General features: G+C 42.4%; 1 protein-coding gene across 2 annotated transcripts; it reads left to right on the top strand.

Annotated features, from left to right (window-relative positions):
- Positions 1-269: 269 nt before the first annotated feature.
- LOC119225511 (olfactomedin-like protein 2A) lies at positions 270-17,187 on the top strand. 2 transcript variants are annotated; one of them, XM_037483410.2, is made up of 8 exons: positions 270-632; positions 8,079-8,342; positions 9,436-9,543; positions 9,738-9,914; positions 10,204-10,450; positions 12,653-12,946; positions 13,479-13,664; positions 15,561-17,187. In XM_037483410.2, the coding sequence occupies exons 1-8, from the start codon at positions 564-566 to the stop codon at positions 16,163-16,165; spliced, it is 1,950 nt and encodes a 649-aa protein (XP_037339307.2). In that variant the 5' UTR covers positions 270-563; the 3' UTR covers positions 16,166-17,187. The 2 variants fall into 2 exon arrangements, with proteins under 2 accessions (XP_037339307.2, XP_037339306.2); XM_037483409.2 differs by having other exon boundaries at positions 271-632; positions 12,650-12,946.
- The last annotated feature ends 2,399 nt before the right edge of the window (positions 17,188-19,586 follow it).

Raw genomic sequence — 19,586 nt, 5'->3', positions numbered from 1 at the left:
TGGAGACATATCGTATATTCCAGCATAGACAAAAAGACACATTGCAAAGCGACTAGCCTCACAGTGCATGGATGTCGAGATTTGCATCATGTTCTGTTTCGTTAACATTGCAAGAAACTGGTCTGTCCAAGGCCGTTGGATCCCTCCCAACCAAAGTGTGCCGGAAAAACAGTCATTGGCCGGATGATGGCGCCCGAGGCCCGTCAGGCTTCTAATCCGCGCTTTGCTTCCATTCTTACTTTTACACTCAAACACGTGACACGGTTCCAAGTTAAACGTAACTCACATTTCTAACCATGTTTTGTTAAATGATACACATGTCTATGCGTTATTATATTATTTTGCGGGTATCATTCGTACAGCAGAGTGGACCCCTCCCCTCGGGGAGGACACGGAGCTGAAAAGGGAGCGCGGGGGCACAGAGCGCGCACTCCTCAGCAGACACGAGCACACACGCGCTGCTTGAGACAAGCGGAGGGACACAACCTGCATCATCCCCCGGTGTAAACAGGAAATGCACCTGAAATAAGTGCGCTGCTTCACCTGTGACTGTCGCGTGGAACATGTGGAGATACAGCCAGCTGTTCGCCTGCCTGCTGCTTCTGTGTGAGGAGGCGTCTTCTCAGAGCAAGGTAGGACTTCAGGGTACGCTGCCTTTGGCTTGTACGATGTCCGTAAGTTAACGTTAGCGGTTGGGAGGCTCTTTCCTTCCACTACACCGTTACTGGACCACGGTATTGTGCCTCACAAATGACGGACTGGAACAACATTTGACAAAAGACACACCTTTAAGGTTTCTAGAGCCGGTGGATGCTTCAGCTCACGTTTGTGTTTGGAGGTCATTAGAACCTCCCAATGAGGGCTTTGTGTGACACCACCCAGTGAAGTTCCGCGATGATACCTCCAGTGTGTGACCAGCAGTGTGTGGGAGAGATGGCACCCAGTGGGGTAACAGTAATAAGTGGCTGCTCTTGTTTATACAGCTGCTGGACTCCAGTAACCCTGACTGAGCCTAATCCAGCTCCACACACACACACACACACACACACAGCCAGAAGATAACATGCATGGACAGTACATATTATAAGACCAGAGGCTCTGCTGCACATGTATGGCCAAGTATGGTGTGTGTGACTAAACAACTGTCTGTCTGGATAAAATCAGAGGCCAGGTCAGTGAGGGAGTGCTGAGAGGAACAGCTGTGTCCATAGTAGTAGTACTGATAGGATGAGAAGTATACAGAATGGTAGTACTGATAGGATCAGTTGTATCCATAGTAGGAACAGCCGCAGTACTACTAATTAGAGCAGTGATAGAAGCCTCACATGGCAGTGCTACTAGTGCTACAACACCACACTGCTGCTGCTGGGTCTGAATGGGCGGGAATCCCTCTAGCCAGCTTTCAAAATATTGTCAAATTGCTGACATTTTGCTCAGTACTACTAAGGGTACATTCTTTGCTTGTAGCTACATATGTGCAGATTCTTAATCATTGTTTTTCCTGATGGAAGTAGTTAACTAGTGAGCCATCTTGCTTATTTGTCTTCTCTGTTGAGAGTTGCACATGCTCAGTAGCAATCAGGCAGGACGGATTGTTAGGGATATGTGTTGTTAATCCTGAATGACCAGATCAACAATAGCATGATGTCATTCCAGATCGATTATTATTAGATTATAGACTCACATACTTCAAATACCTGATCCAGTATTTTATGCTGTACCACATGTATCTGAGGAGACTAACGGTTTTGTAGTACCTATGGATTGTTTGTATTTCCTTAAAACACCATTTCCCGTCATGCAGCAGTGGCCCTGCTCCAGCCTTTTGGCCAATGAAGATTTCCAGTCATATGTGTCACCACATGTGAGAGAAAGCGCACCAACAAGAGGGCTTCCAGGGCACCACATGGGGGCGTGGGAAGCAGTATGTGCACCTGCTCCGTGTTCTGCTGTAAACAAGCAGACCAGGACAATCGGTGCGGGGTTAACGGGGCCTGGAGAGGAGGAAACGGCGTGCCCAATGAAAAATCCCCCAGCAGCAGACAGGGCTTAGAAAGGACACTATTATTACCTTGTAGCTGTGGACGACTGACACTGTGGACATGACATTTTGTCAAGCCATTTAATTGATGACTTCTCATGGGTTAGACGAAGAGTCACCATTATCCGTCCGTAGAGAGACCCGCCGCACGTCTGGAGTTGAAACAAAGGCACTAAAAGCTCATGCACACTTCTCAGAGCAAGGTAGGACTTCAGGGTACGCTGCCTTTGGCCAGTGAGCCGAAAACCCCCCACTTCGGTGTTTGTGTGAACGGGTCAATATTCACCGTGCGACTCAGGTGCACAAGCCAAGCACGCGATCAGACTGGCCTGAGGGGGCTTGGCTTCCATACAAAATGGTCAATAAAGATGCTGCATTTCAGGCTGTTCCCCACATTAGATTGTGATTGTGGGGGTGACTTTGAGTTCCCCAACATATGATTTGGACTGTCCCCCATTAAATACTCCCCAATGAGTGTTCAACAATTCAAAAAAGCTGTGTGAAATAAAGGTTCCTGGTCCAAACATCTATCTCATAGACTCGTATATTTGTATCATTACCAAGGACACTGGCAGAAAGCCTTTCTGATGGCTAGCTATTGCTAAATCAAGAAGCTAATTGTTATATATATATATAAGCTATTTTTATATATATATATATTAAGCTATTTACACCCAACCAAGTACAATTAGCTTCTTGATTTAGCAATAGCTAGCCATCAGAAAGGCTTTCTGCCAGAAGGAATTAGTAAAAGTAATAACATGGGTTAAACTTTGATTACATATAGCAATAGTCTTGCTTTTTTCTAATGTATAAAGGAAATCTTATTTACTTTCTGGTTGCAGTTCAGCTTGGTTTAGGCAACAGCTACTTTGGTTGAGGAAAAAATATAGAACGGTACATGAGGTATGGCGGTGTCGTTGGCTTCTGACACCTTGATGGTAATAGCATCTGCCTTCAATTGATTATACTGAAAGTACTGGTGCTGAATGCTATGCAAATGTGTCAGAGTAGGCTCATTAACTATTCTAAGGTTATGTGTTCAAATTGTGGATTTGAAATTTGCGTCATTGGGCTGTATTCTCTCGCTCTGTGGGCATATCGCTTGGTCCTTGAGAGCTGGAATTAGGATCACAGAGGCCTTTCAAATTGAGGTTACCGTATTTTCGCGACTATAAGGCGCACTTAAAATCCTTTATTTTTTCTCAAAAAACGACAGTGCGCCTTATAATCCGGAGCGCTATATATATGGATCAATTGGTTGATCCATATGTAGTTAGATCTCGGGATCGAGCTGACGGTCCGCTGCGAGTTGGAGGTTCAGAGATATTGTTAATATCCACGTTTTACTGCAGTATCTTCTATTCTACGCGCCTTATAATTCGGTGCGCCCGATTTAGGAAAATAGTTCTAAAATATTCATTGAAGGTGCGCCTTATAATCCAGTGCACCTTATAGTCGTGAAAATAAGGTACATTACATGTTATTTAGCTGACGCTTTTATCCTAAGCGACTTACAATGCATTATAACCCATGCATTACATTTTTGCCTGGGGAGCAATTAGGGGTTGTGTGTCTTGCTCAGGGACACTTCGACATGGCACATGGAGCAGCCGGGATTCAAGCCACCAACCTTGCGGCCCCCAGCGCACTGCACTATTCCATGCGCCACCATCGCCCCACTAGGTAATCTCTTATCTACATTCTGTAGTCTTTGTAAAGTCCCCCAGGCACCATCTCCCTGGGAACCCTGACCTTTCACAGCCCTGGACCTTTGTATTCCGTTGTAGTCCACCTACAACTATGGGTTAATAAATGAAACCCTCAAAACCCCTTTGTGCACATGATTCTCTTCACTCCCAAAAGCCACTAAACAGTAAGAGGCTTGCATCGCATTTCTGTCATCAGGGCTATCAGGCTATTCCAGCAATCTGTGTGAGTGCAGGAGGCGGTGTGACCTATGCACTAAACACGGAGGTACGTGGAGGAGGTGTGGTGCATCTTATTTTGAGTGATATTGGAGCCAGCTTCCCATCAGTATCAATTTTCATTTTATATTACAATTGTCTTGGGAAACCTTCTCAAGTGAAATTCATAAAAGATAACTTCCACCATTCAGTGTTTGTGTAAATAACACAAATAAGAGTATTAATCAGTGAGTTTGTTGTTGCTGGAAGGTGGATTTCATTACCCAGGGTTCGAGCCAGTATTGTTTCCCTCTAGACAATGTTACCAGATGCTGTGTTGTACAAGTTGAGAATTTGTAAAACATTGGCTGTGGAAGCAATCTGCAGATCATTAAAATATCAACGGGCGTCACTCTGTTCTTTCTTCAGTTTGTTCTGTGGAGAGCTCCTAGAAATGTTCTTAAGAACACAAGGTAGCTGCTGTTAGACGAGTCCATCGTAATGTCCATAGTGGACCGGGATCAACACAAAAAGATTACTTGATACCATAAAGTGATGTAAAATAATGGCAATAATTCTAAAATAATTTAATGTAGTTTATATCTTATAATATTTTGCAAGTCAGGTCAAAGAGGAGACTTGATCTTAAGAAGAGAGGATGAATGTTCTCAGTGATGGCTTCACCTGGACCAAGTGTAGAACACATGGACGCAAATAGATAATGTAGTGTAGATCCACTTGGAACATAGTATGTGCTCATCTTTTAGCATGCTTTCATTTTATGAGGGTGCTTGTAGAAATGTGAGGATGAACATTGTTCCCTGTTACATGAATCAATCGTTGGCATTAGTTCTCTCAGATGACACTAGGTCCACTTTCTTTGTCCCAATAAATGGAGCACAGTATTTTTCTGAGCATTCATCTCCTCTGTGCCTCGTTAACGTGGTAACACACCATCTGTAGAAAACCCACCGCTACATCGATCATTCCACTCAATGAGGTCACCAGACACACACTTACAATTAGTGCGTCTTTGTGGCTTTGAAGGGATTCTTATAGCATATGGATTTCACTAGTGTTGGCAGTGTGACTTGTATCTGTTTTTCCAGAGCATTATCACCCTGAAAGCAATCTGATTATTCTATTTTTAGAAAATAAAGCAAATGTGACAAAACCCTGTTAACATAGTCTGACTGCAGCTAGACAGGAACCTTCACACAAGTAACTCATTAACTCATTTAGTACAGCAGGAAATTCATGATGCGTTTTGGCTTTTTTGTCATTTCTGTGGATGCTGGGCTGTGAACACAGCAAGGCCCATATGTCCATCACATAAACACACTCAGCAGGAATGTGGATATGTACCCACAAAAGCAGCACGTGCTCGATGCCCTTTGTGTTTGGCTAATTAACATCAATGTGCTAATTCCAGTGTTGTGGATGTTTTGAGCCACTGACCTCATGGTTTGTCTCCAGACTCCGCCCCCCCCTCCTTTTGTACCATGTTCAAATTTACAGTGGCACAGTAAGACTGTTTATCATAAGCACGGCTAATTAGATTACAAATCCAGCAGACTCTCTGGACTGGAATGTGGACCCGGGTTTTGGTCCTGAGTACCCTTGACAGGAGATAATGTGGACTTTAAAATCACCAGCCACATGGGCTAGGACTGATTAGAGCTGCCTTTCTGTGCATCTGTGGGAAATAGTTTAAAAAGCATGGCCGCACTTTAAAGGTTAGAAACAAGATACCTGCAGCCCTTGTGCTCTTTCACCATACTGTTGTCCCAGTGATTACACAGCACCAAATCCTTGTTTTCATCTTCAATGCTGCAGATGAATGATGATGATGATGGTCCTGCTAGAACAGCTCATACTAACGTGTTCATTCTTCTCATATGTAGAATTTTCTAGGTACAAACATTATATCTGAGTGGGGGTCCCATGGGGAGTTGTGTGCTATTAGTCTTATCCCAGTTGTTCACCTCTGGATCTACTGTATATTGTTATCAGGATTCTGAAGTCATCAGTGTCAGAAAACATCCTATTTGACATTTAGGCTAATATTATTTTAAATGTATATCACCATTTTTTTCAAGTTAACTACTATTATTTGCTCCAGTATCAAAATGAACTTCTTCAATTTACTGACCTCCTCCCATCACAGTCAGCAATCACTTTTCATATGGAATCATATTTTCTCTAATTCAAAATGTCTAAGATCCAAAAACTTTAACCAATTGGGTAACACATCTTGTGTTTTTAGCAATCCTGAGCACAATAGGGGTTTCACTTCATCAGTGTCAGGGAGAGTTAGCTGTTAAAGGCTGCAGAGGCTGATCTAATAGAGCTCCTTTCTTCCCATTGTGCAGACATAAGTTCATGTTTGAGCTGTGTTCTTTCTGACCTGAAACTTGACTGCACTTGAGAGGTCAAAGCCAAAGACTCAAAGCTGTAAGCATGCATTAATACTCTGTGCTCTTAATTATTAGCACTCTTAATTGTGTTGCCTGCTGTCATGCTGGGAGGTCAGCTTGGCATGAGATGCTGGACGGTTTGTCAGCATAGCTTCCAGCACATGTGATTTGACAGGGAGAGGAGGCAGCTGATCCGATTGGCACAATGATACAACGTTTTCAGGAGGAGATGCAGCACACCTGCCAGTAAAAATGGAGTCCATCTTGAATAGACAAACCATTAAGAACCAAAGGAAATCTGGCTAGAATTTCTCTGACTTCTCCAATTTCAGCTGATACTGCTCAGCAGCAATGGCTGTTGGGCTTGGGTTGAACAATGCAGCTCAGCGGGGCCGTAGGAAGAGCCTCTGCTGAAGAAGTTTAATCTGCTAATCCACTCTGTTTTCATGTGGCTGGAGGATTTGTCAACCTGCTGCCTTTTCGCTTGACATGGGTCAAGATTGGTCCGGCTCTGCACACAGGAGTCCTGCCCCATATCAGACCCCCTCCTAGTATGTCTGCGCTAAGGGAGGGGAAAGCACCCCCTCCACCCCCATCACTCAGCCTGCATTCTTTCACTAATGAGCCCCCCACCTTACCTTCAGCCTGCTGCAGTCCTGCTCAAAGACTTCCTAAATTATTCAATTAAACTAAATTACAACTATGGAACGTTGTAAAAAAAACAAACCGAATCACAAAGGAATCATTGGTACTACCTGCTTCATACTGTTGCTATCACTGCCATGCACAGCATTTTAATGCAAATGCACATCATTTTTATGTCGTCTATTGTTTGTCATGCTACAGGTTTGAATCCTTTTGCACAGACTTATATGAACTATAATAATTAATCGCAAGTGATCATCATAAGAGTGCTGTTATGTTTCAGGGTTACTAAGCTCCTGTAGAGTCACATAAGGCGGGATCCAAGACTGAGTAGTCCTCACGTTGGGATTTCTAATATGTTGTATCGATGCATCAGTCTTGTCAATTTGCAAAAGCAGCACCTGTGATAAACAATTTACACAGGCACATTCAAAATGCTCGCTATGTGCGGTATAGTGGGCGGAGAGAAGCGCTGATTCCCCGATGAAGTGCAGGTTTTGTAAATACCACACAAACTGTATCACAGCGGGCTGCATGTCTTAGACACTTGGGTGAAGAGAGGAGAAGATGTTTAAATTACAGTTGACTCTGGTATCTACGGATCTAAAAATAAAGGATAAGGAACTTAAAATAAAGGTTAAAAGTGCACTAACGAACAGACAGCCATGCTCTCCACAACTGTGTTGTAAGTGTATGTGGAGTGTGAAGGGAGTGAACGGTGGAAAAGGGAGAGTCACTCTTTTGTTTTTCTGCATTCAAAAAATGTATCTCTTAGTTCAACAGGGGTTAGACTTATGCAGTGGTTCCCATACTTTTACTGTCAGACATGAAGGACATTGTACGCACCCCTCCCCTAAATAAATAATAAAATAGGGTTGTTCCTTCTTTGTTTGGAATTAATTGCATCATGACCCGCCCTATCAGGTAGCGACCCCCTGTTTGGGAACCACTGGACTAATGGAATACATTATATGTTAAAGGTTTCATCATCCAGTGCAAACCATGTTGTTGGTGTGCTACAGCAATACCAAGTTTTCTCCTCCTCTACATTCTCATTCTGTCTTCCAGATCTTTGGGGAGACTGAGCCAGTGCGGATGACGTCGGAGGGCTCCGACTGCCGCTGTAAGTGCATCATGCGCCCTCTGACCAAGGACGCCTGCTTGCGCCTGCGCAGCGGCAGTGTGCGGGTGGAGGATTTCTACACAGTAGAGACCGTGAGCTCCGGGTCGGACTGTAAGTGCTCATGCACGGCCCCGCCGTCCTCCCTCAACCCCTGTGAGAATGAGTGGAAGATGGAGAAGCTGAAGAAACAGGCCCCCGAGCTACTAAAGGTGAGGACACAAATAAGAGATCAGCGTCTTTCAAAGGATTCTGATTGATCAGTTATTGTTTGGTCAAAATCCATCCTATATGAATTTGCATATTTTGTTTATTATATTTGACCACCAGGAGTATGTATTTAATTAATCATTGTCAGTCAGTGAGTAATTGACCTATTAAGTGATTCTAAAATGATAGTGATGAAAGCTGAGTTCTATAACCATAAATGCATTGAATTATATCAAAACGATGATATGAGGAGTATAATGCGTATAATAAAATGACTAGAACTACTATACTATGAATACACTTGGACAAATAATGAGAGTGAATTAAAAGCACAAATGACAATGGACTCATAGTTTTCTTTGTCAGTGGGAGTGTTTTTTAAAATAAAATAAAATAAAGTTTAGAAGGCAATTGTTCTACTCTGTGTGACCGAGCTATAGTTTGGCGAGCTCTGCTCATGCCTAAAGCTCGCTTTCATGTTCCACAGGCAGGAGAAGCACGCTATACACCACAGTTCCAGATGTCAGATGAAATACTCATTGCGTTACCAGAGAAATGTTTTGGAGGGCATGCTGTAAAAAACATATTTTGAGGGCTAGTAATTATAACCCATGCAAATCGATTACATTTTACTGGAAATGTATTAGTCTGCAAACAAATATAATTATGGATAACTTCCACCTACACTACCCATTTTTGGACAGGAACAACTGCAGACTATTAAAATATATTTGAAGTAAAGCTTACCTTGAATAAGTAATGGTTAATAAGTCATCATTTGAAATAACAATTAGGTATTAAGTGCTTACAATCTAAAGTATATATACATTACCTCTTTTTTGTAAGTAATCAGTTGTATAAAGTGTGAGGTAGACTTTACCTAATTTCTGTTAGTGTATATTAGTTGTTTTAACGTGTAGTGAAATCTACCCAAACAGAGTGCCAATTGTTACTTCACATTTATTGAGTACATTCTACAGTTAATTTTTTATAGAGCACTTTGAACTAAAATGGCTGAGTTGAACAGAGAATCAGGTTTGCGTTGAGGAGATGGTGAGTAACTCATTTTCATCCTTTTATGGCATGAATAACCAGCTCCAATCTATGGTGGACCTCTTGGAGGGAACACTTTACAGCATGGATCTAATGAAGGTCCACTCGTACATCAACAAGGTGGTGTCTCAGATGAACAACCTGGAAGAGGTAGGCAAACTCCCAAACACGCACTTCCTCCATTACTAGAAATACGGAAGCACTGATCCAACCTTCCCTCGCCCTATATCGATACCTGGGATGAGATAAGTTATGAATCAAACTGGACCTTTACAGTGTCTTAGTGTGTAATCATCGAACTGTATGAAATACAGACTGCTGTGAACATTGACGTTATCTTTCAGACAATTAAGACGAACCTTACGCGAGACAACGAATTTGTTCGAGACAGCATGATGAGCCTCACCAACCAATTTAAGAGATATGAGAACTACTCCAACGTTATGATGAGCATCAAGAAGGAGATCTCCAGCCTCAGCCTGCAGCTGCTACAGAAAGACTCCTCCGAGAGCAGAACACAGGTTCCAAGAAGCCCTTCCTATGACATTGTAGTAGCACTACCAGTTGTATTAATAGTATTAGCTGTAAGGTTACCAGTACATTACAAGCAGGGCTGTTGTACTCAAGTGTTTTTTGATCTCACACATGTCTCTGTATAGTGAGTGTCTGCACTCACCTGGCAACACTAAGGAGCCCTGACCAAGCCTCTGTAGCAACACTAGCAATAATAAACCTGGAAACATCATTAGCACTACATGCATGGCCAACATTACCAAGTGTCCTGACCTAACCCTAGTGTCATGTTTACAGGACACCAATGATGAGAAAGCAAAAGAGACTTTAAAAGTACCCAACAAAAAGACCACTGCAGCCAAACTTTTGCCCAAACCACCCAAAGAAAAAGTTGTAAAGCCCAAGAAGGAGGTTATTAAACCTGGGAAGCCGGCCAAGCCTGATCCCACAGCCAAAGCCAAGGTGGCTAGCCACCAGGCCGGCGTGGTAAGGGGCATCACCTACTACAAGGCGGCCAAGACCGACGAGGATGAGCACAGAGGAGGTGAGCCTTTGCAGCTTGGCTGGGACACTGTATACTCTAGTAGTGTTCATAGAGAGCTAAAACTAATATTGTGCTCGTACAGTTTTCACTCCCACCCGTGAGCGATCCACAGTGGGTGTTGAAATTGATCTAAACTTCTTTCTTGAGCAATCTAATCTAACCCCACATAACACTTTGCTGGAGCAGAATCAACCAGCAGAGTCATTGAAGCAGAGTGGAGATCTTTAATATCTGGATTTGGCTTTGGGGAGAATATAAAGCTTTCCTTAGAATGTTATTTTTACGTGTAAGATAAGGGTCTAATTTAGCAAATTTGACACTATTGTGGCAAACAAAATCCAATTCAAGATTTATTTCACTATTGTTTTAAGCAAAGCTGATGGAGTCAGCGCAGGATTGTATTGCTGGTGCGCATTCAATAGGCAGGAAATCCACATTTTTATTGACAAAATCGATGGAGCTGATGGAATGCTGACTCAAAGGAGCACTGCCATGTCCATGGCATGCCTCAGATTCCCTCCTAACAACAGTGTTCGGGGACCCTCAACAATGCAGAAAAATCTTTTCTTGAATCCTTCCAATCCCCTTTAAGTCTAGTTGAGTGAAAAGGAATGCTGTGTTTGCACAGGGCACACGCACAAAATGCTGTCAGAATGTGTGTTCTGCCACCTTTCTGAACCTCAGCCCAGCCACCAAATCACTGGAACCAGTGGGCTGCATTTCCATAATCCGGCAAAGAGTGGGATGCAGAAACTTGTATTCATCTCGCCAGGGTTGATATGCAATTGTGCTTTTTCCTGAAATGCCTCCTCTTCTGATGCCATTTTTCCCTTCCTTGTATCAATTTGGCCAAATATGTATGTGCCTATACAATCTGTTACCAGTGCTCTCGAAGCGATTTCGGGAAGCAGCGATATTTTTCTGGAGCTGATGATGGAAGCAGCTGAAAATGTAGGACCTCTCTGATTGTGTAGCATGTGACACATTGTTGTTCCTGTGTATCATAAAGGAGCTGATAAATAGAAAGGTAACAGGACATCAGATCCATTCATAGATACCAGAATCAGACATTTCTGATACTTGCTTTAAAAGGTAATTGTCTTGCCCAATACAATTAGAATGCAACTTTGACTTAATTACTTATTATTAAGTACTATTCTCCTCAGTTCCTTTTCCAAACCTTCTGATTTGTCCTTTTTCAAGTTGTCTCCACACAGACATTTGCTACATTGAATTACTGGTGAAACTCAACACTCCTTGATTATCTTAAAATACTCAATGACTCTTGTTAATTGTAAAAAGAAAAGCACCTTTGAAAATCTCTACTCTATCATCAGGTGTGCGTGTACACCTCTCAGTGAGGTGCACATCTGCTTGGCAGCACAGGACATAGAGTCTGAAGACCATACAGAGAGCAGACTTCCCCTCTGCTAATATTGCCTTTTTTCTTACAGCATAGAAACAAGAAATGTTTAACCAAAATGGGTTCTTGATTGAAAAATAATCACACAATGTTTCATCCCAAGCATCTGCAAAATTGGTAAAATGATCAGGGACACTATGCTTTTATGTTCAAATTGCGAAACAGATGGAGGTCCATGAGGCCATGAGACTTTTCGTTAAAAGCCTTAAGTGTAAGGCAATCATTTTTACAGCTGTGAGAACATTTTAAAACATCGCCCCCCCCCCCCCCCCCCATATCGAGGCCGTAGTCTTCTTAAAATACTGGTATAGGTTTATAGCAGAACAAGCTTAGGAAAGAAAGAGGAGACAGATGTCCAGGGAAGAAGGAAGGTACACTACAACAGGCCTCCTGCTGTTGAGGAGCCATTTTAAAGGTTGAAAGAAAATGTTGAGATTTTGCCACACACTACTGGATCACTCTGCCCCAATGTATCCATCGGCCAATTCATCACATTTCAGCCTGATGCAACACATGGCATCATTGTCCTTCACATAATGTGAACTCTGCTTTGGCCACCTAAACTTCAAGCAAACGTGACGCCCAATGGTAACCCTTCATGTTTCTGCTCGTATGTGCATCAAGTTTGTTTTTCCTTCAATCTCCGTTAACTTAGTTTCTAGGTTTACCAAATCCACAAAACTACTTGGGTTGGTATTCTGATGAAGCCATCTGGTGCATTTGGAATGAAGTCAAACCTTGTATAATCTCAGGTTTTTATCCCCTCCTCCACCCAGAAGACCATGTCAGAACAAAACCAGTCCATCACAGCACTGAAAACCAGTCCAATGATGGAGGAGCTGAAATGGTCCTTGAAACCATGGAGGCCAACGTAGCTGAACCCACTGTCACCACTGCTGTTCCCAGTACTACAACTACTACTACTACGACCACCCCCACAACCAACGCCACTACTACACCCACCACTACCACTACCACACAAAATACACCAGCATCGGATAGACCGGCTCCAACCATTATACTGGTGCTGGACAACTCCAACAACAATAGCCGGCCACTTCTCCACAGAGCAGGTATGTGATAAATGCTCATTTGGGATTAAAGCTAATGCGTTTTTTTAATTTTTTAAACAGGAACAACCTCCATTTAGCACAACTATCAGTGGATTTCAGTCCATACTAACACACTGTAGTGAAAAGGTCACACCCACATGGATTTACTTTACAAATCAACACTTTCAAATTGAGTATCACGCAACAAAGTTTCTTACTCATTTCCTCGCTTTAGTTGTTGTCTTTTCTCACATCTGTTGTTATGTGTTTTCACAATCGTTGTACAGAACTAAATAAGCATTAATAAGAAACAAGATACCTCTGTTAAATGCCTATTGCTCTACTCAAAGCCACAAACCATGATTCCAAACGTCCGCTTCGTAGAGCCGGTAACAGGACGTTCCAAGTCTGGCTCATCAATATGCATGTTCAAACTAAATCTAGTTGCATGGATGTATTATATTCACTCTGCCAAGAATAAATCTAAACCCATAGTCATGCAAGTGATGCTCTCCCATACATGCATGTTGAATATTCTGCTTGTTTCTTCCAGGAAATATCTTAAACTGTGAAGGGACTCTAGCATCCATTGAGCAGCCAGAGAAGCAGCACAGCTATGGGCGCAACGAGGGAGCCTGGATGAAGGATCCTCTGGCTAAAGACTCCAAAATCTATGTCACTAACTATTACTATGGCAACAACTTAGTGGAGTTTCGCAGCCTGGACAACTTCAAGCAAGGTGTGCTGAAAATAGGTCTTTTCACAATGTCCCACTTGCTCACCATAATCCATATATGTGTGTTATATCCCTGGGATTAACAGGCCGCCCACCATAGATAAGTCTTAGGTTTTGACACTCCCCGCCCCCTTTTTTAGTCTGGTTTTCACAGTTTCAGAAAAGGTTCTGCTTTTGGCCCTTTGCTTTTTCAGTCATAGGAGGATCATTATGTGAGTATCATATGCTGTGTTCAGTTCAAGTCCTCTCTGCTATAGAGGTTTGTCTGTTATTGAAACAAAGAGCAGATTTACTCATCCCAGAACAGGTACCCCCAGAGAAAGCCCCCACTACTGGGGCTGTGGTTCCTTCCTGGGCACATTTACAAGGCGTCACAGTAGAGAACGTGTGTGCTGCCTCTTGTTCCACCACACACACCTTGATGAGATTTTATAGCCTTCACATGACAGAATCTTAAGTAGCTCTGAACCTTCTCAGCCTGCAGGGCCCATTACCGTTCCCCATTGAAGTAGCCATGAGGAGCTCCGTGTCCTTTACCGAGACATAGTGGGACAATGTGGTTCATCGGTTTTGCTTGCTCATAAAACTGTCTGCATTCATTTGTAGTCATAATAAGCCAATCTCAAACACAAAGTTCCAGCTAATCCAGTTTGAACAGCATCCTTATCTTAAGACTATGGAACATGTTCTGTCTAACATAACCATAACTGTCTAAGTGGCTTAAATCTAACGCAAACCCCATTATCGTCCCAACATATCCTCTTGTTCAAATGTATAGCTGTTTGTTCTGTAATAACATGATGACATTGATTCATGTTGATTGTCCAAAGAGCTCTGTGAGACTGATGAGATCTCTGGAATGTAGGTCTTAGTTTTTTCATGGCTCTAGTGGGTGGGAAAATCAACTTCTTCCCCATCCAAATAGACGAAGGAATTGGATTACACTCTCTAAGAGTTAAGACGATCTCCCCTCATAGGACCTTTCTTGTTGATCTAGATGTGTTTGGACAATGGGCTTTCTAAATGCATTTACGTGCGAGGCGTCCTGCAGTGCAGTGAGCTCACAGCTGTGTGCGGATGAATAGGTATTTGGAGTGGCAGTGATGCCCGCTGTTCCCTGACATGTGCTCTTAGCTTTCTTTTGAACTGGGCGCAGTGGAGAGGGATTAAGAGTGTGGGCTGGCCTTATGGTCGGGGATGGGGGCTCTACTGCACGTTGTTTTTGTCCTTCACAGGCTTTCCATTCATTATCATTGTCTAGATCAGACCTCCTGAGGTTGGAAGGACGGGAGAGCTGTGATAGGAACTCCTGAGCAAACTGTGTCCTTGTCACATGAAGCCGGCATGAACACACTCTGCTAGTGTTAATATATAAAATATTGTTTATACATAAAGGATGACATCACTCAACTCATTTTCCACGACAACAAGAGTGACTCCATCGCCTTTGATTTACTCTTACCCTCCCAGCTGAAAGGGACATGACTTACCAATTCTACAATGTCAAGTATAATGATATTATCTTAAGTTAGGGGTGTCGTAATAATTTAAGAGCAGGGAGCAATCACAGCTACGATATTAGGACCATAACGTGGGGACGTTGGAGTGTTGTGTGCTCTTTCTATTTAATTATCATTAAATATATTCAAAGCAAAGATTTCGACCTAAAACCCAATGGCTTAGAAACAAGGGAAGTAATTTCCATATTTGAAGTGTAATGACTTGTTCTTGATTCATTAAAAGCAGGTGATATAAGGTCAATTCAGGCTGCCTTTTCTTGGAGCCACTGGTGACCACAGACACTTCCACATGGGCAGTTGTGTTAGAGTTAAACATAATGTGCTAATTGGCTAATACTAATAGATAAGCAGGCTAATATGACAGTCTTCTTTATTATAGGCCGATGGAGCAACCTCTTCAAACTTCCGTACAACTGGATCGGCACAGGCCATGTGGTTTATAATGGAGCCTTCTACTACAACAGAGCCTTCACCAAGAATATCATCAAGTATGATCTGAGGATGCGATATGTGGCGGCCTGGACACTGCTGCATGACGTGGTTTACGAGGACACCACCCCCTGGAAATGGAGGGGCCACTCGGACATTGACTTTGCTGTGGACGAAAGCGGCCTGTGGGTGATCTACCCGTCCACGGACTACGACTACAGCCAGCAAGAGGTGATCGTCATCAGTAAACTGGATCCTGGAGACCTGTCGTTAAAAAAAGAGACAACCTGGAGGACAGGTCTCAAGCGGAACTCTTACGGAAACTGCTTCATCATCTGTGGTGTCTTGTATGCCGTCAATGTGTACAACCAGAGGGAAGGTGAGGTGAACTTTGCTTACGACACCCACACCAACACTGACGCTATCCCACGTCTGCCCTTCACCAATGAGTACTCCTTCACCACCCAGATTGACTACAACCCCAAGGAGAAGGTTTTGTATGCCTGGGACAATGGCCATCAGCTAATTTATCGGGTAAACTTTCTGGACCAGTAAGCTCAGCTCGTTTGTGCTGCAGCTCACTGAAGGCCTTCCAGTGTGGCTCCAAGATAGAAAGATGCAGCCATTTTGGACTCAGGAGATAAGTTGAACCTACACAAGCCTTCCAGCACCAAAGCTCGCCATTCAAACACCTGACCTCACAGTGTACCAAACATTCATTATGCCTCGAGATGTGACTGTACAATATATCAATAGAATGGTCAGCCAACAGTAAAAACAATCTCACAGGTTGAGTTAAAGCTCATCGAGCTTTTTAAAACAGAGACTTTATACGTTCATTCAGGACATGTTAGCAGGCTGGCTTACTAGCATATAGATAGTTTAAATAAGGCATTTTATGTTAACACATGACAGTGTTTTTGTATACAATAACTCTTTAATGTACATATGGGCACTTGAGTGAAATAGCCATCACCATGTCAGAACTAATCAAACTCTTATTTACTCACTGCAATAATACAAGATATGACATGCCACTTATATGTGGGATCAGGCTTTATTGGTAAAACATGTCGGATTATAATGGCACAGCTGTAATAATAATAATAATCTGCATTAATGGATTAATGCATGAAAGCACTGATGACGAGACCATTGATGCTGATCCGCAAGTGTGACTTCAGTTCCCGCTCTTTTGGTTGCTTACTTCTACTAGCATCTAGTTGGAGGAAGTGTAGCATAGGAAATGTGCTTTTACCTTCAGTATTACCTTCAAAACCCTTGGTTTGAAGTTTGACTTTTAAGTGGCCTACATACAGTACAGCCAGTGTTATTTGGCCCCGCCCCCCAGCATTTAACTCAACCAAGGAGATTTGTTCTGCCTCCCCAGTGGTTATCCTTGTATAAAACCAAATTGTCACCTGTTGGTACACATGCCCATCTACTCCATCCTAACACTGAGCACTTCGTCATGAATCTGCTTGGATTCTTTTCCCGGCCTCATGGCACTTTCCGTCTCTTTAACATTGATGTTTTTAAAGGATGTATCAAATATGAACTAAAAAAAAAAAGAAAAATATATACACAAATGTCAATTTTTTTTATGTATGTTTACATTATATAATATGACAATATGATACAACCGTTTATTTCTAATGCATCTGGTTTGTATGTATTAAAATATGCAATTTTCATCCTTTTTTAATATCATTAGCATAACCCCTACATTTGTTGTACGTGCACAGAGTCATTCTGAACTCGTCATGTGTTGATTTTGACTCGTCAAATGCACACACTGCCTTCTGAAAATAAAGACCGGAAACAACCTGCTTAGGTCAAGGCAGCGGTTCCACAGCTTGTCAGCGCCCCCTTTGAGGATATAGGGACATTGAATAATATTAAAATTGAAGTTGGGAACAGTGCAAAAATGTATTTATCTTTTTTTTCAAACCATTTTCATGAGTGGAGTGGGCTCACTGAACAAGCTGCCATATTTTTGACGACTCATGGGTTGGAGGTACATCACTGAAATAGCAAGCTTTAAAATAGATCAGGTAAATCCCACAGGACTGTACAGAGTTGTTTCGGCCTCGTACAGCAGTAATGATTCACAACCACCTTATTTGGCTTATCAGGAATAAAGTAATTTCTTAAAATGCAGGTTCTTTATGCATGAATAATAATAATATCATGACATGTAATATGTCTGTTATATGCTCTGTTGTTAAGCGCAGTGATGTAATGCCATCGGATACCAGGACTTTTCCACTTGGTGTCAAAGGGATGATGACTTGGATTTCTGACTTGAGGATTGAAAATGAGCAAGTTGGTAAAGGTTCCTATTATCTGCTTAAGCTCAAACCATGAATACAGTTAATGGAGCAGCAGCGGGTGAAACCTAATAGTGGGTGTGAGGGGTCCATGCATGTGGTCGCTATTTAAGATAATCTCAGTGCACTCTGTTCTTTTTTTTTTGCACCCACATAATAATGAAGTTCATTAATAATGAGGCAAGGCCAGGCCATAGGTTTGATGAGCTCGGCACTAATGGTGTGTCCAATCAACAACTCTGTCACGAAATGTTGACATGTTGTTGTAATGGAACAATGATGTCCATGCTAGTCGAGGTGATGAACACTGACAACTCACATGACCTTTGCTTCTTCGGTCCCTGCAGCTCATGGCCAGCACAAAGGGCCTCCTGTTGCTAAATCAGTACTCAACATGATCCTGTTCACATCAGCAGGGCCTCTCGTTCATCACCATCACATACTCATCATGTACCTCCATAAACTCACAGTGGCCGCGATGCAAAGCCTTTGTCCCCATGTTATATGCCACTGTGAGGCCGGAAACTGCACTATTGAGCCACATATCATTCATGGTCAAGAGGTAATTGGGTTAATGTAGGAAAATGCTCCACTAGACCCCCTCACAGGCCTCTGCTACACTGAGGACTTTACTCCCTTTAGATGCAGCTTCTGTTGTATGACTAATCTACATTTACAGAAGCACAACCAACACTGCAACAATTCATCAGGACCTCTGAATATTAGTGTCATACTAAAAATAAAGCGGAATACGGAAGTGTCTTGAATTATAGATTTGACAGATGGTGCATGAATCTGATGACTTGACCACATCCTACAAGACTGAATTACCAGCACTGACTTGTAACATTGGCCTTTTACCTTAGATTGAATTAATCTCCTTGCAAAAATCCAAGATCTTGATAAAAATTTGATTTTTATTGGGGATCAATCCCTGGGTACGGATATTTTGAATCCGCAGCTAAGGAGGTAGCACAAGCAGAAGGGCGATCAGTTTGTCAGTACAGTTTACACAAGTAATCAGCGTAGTGTGAGAGGCTGCAGGCAGCTATGGACTTTGGTGTGTGTGTGAGATCTGTATAACAAACCATCAGCTCTACGTAATCCATCTTATTGCAATATGCAGACAAAAGTGAATAAACTAATACTTTGTACCTTTCCACAGTTCAAATGATAAACTTCTCCAATAGCAGATCATATAAGCTGTGGCTTATGTATAATAATAATGTACATTACTTGCCAAAAGCACGCAGCAATCGCCAATTCTGCCAAGAGAGGCTATTCTAAAAATCAAATTTGCATTCTCTCTACTGACCAGTAAGGGGACTCTTACAATGGCAAAAATAAGTCAAATTGCATAGAAGTCAATGAGAAAATGACTTTACTTCTCTCTTGATTTATTCCCTTAGTAAACATTGTAAACATGAGTTTATGGTCTCAGTCTAGTTTCAATTCTTCATGAATACAGCATGATGTTTTTTAGTCCAATAAACACTAAAAGAGGGGGCTTTAGGTCGAGCTTACTGAGGAAAAAACAACATGGCGATGGCTGTAATCCTAGATGGAGAAATTGACTAACTCAAGGCTTTGAAACAGCACTCAACAACGTCAAGATCACTACATCCACCTGTATATTCTGTCCTCTG

Source organism: Pungitius pungitius, chromosome 5 (assembly GCF_949316345.1).
Source record: "Pungitius pungitius chromosome 5, fPunPun2.1, whole genome shotgun sequence".
In the NCBI taxonomy this organism is placed as follows: Eukaryota; Metazoa; Chordata; class Actinopteri; order Perciformes; family Gasterosteidae; genus Pungitius; species Pungitius pungitius.
The sequence above is the reverse complement of the archived record's forward strand: the minus strand, read 5'-3'. Positions and strand labels throughout refer to the sequence as shown.

Excerpts from the sequence above, each read along its gene's own strand:
- LOC119225511 (XM_037483409.2), top strand. The coding sequence starts at position 564 with ATGTGGAGATACAGCCAGCTGTTCGCCTGCCTGCTGCTTCTGTGTGAG. Across the intron at positions 8,343-9,435 it reads AGGCCCCCGAGCTACTAAAG|CTCCAATCTATGGTGGACCT; the intron begins GTGAGGACACAA and ends ATGAATAACCAG. Across the intron at positions 9,544-9,737 it reads AGATGAACAACCTGGAAGAG|ACAATTAAGACGAACCTTAC; the intron begins GTAGGCAAACTC and ends GTTATCTTTCAG.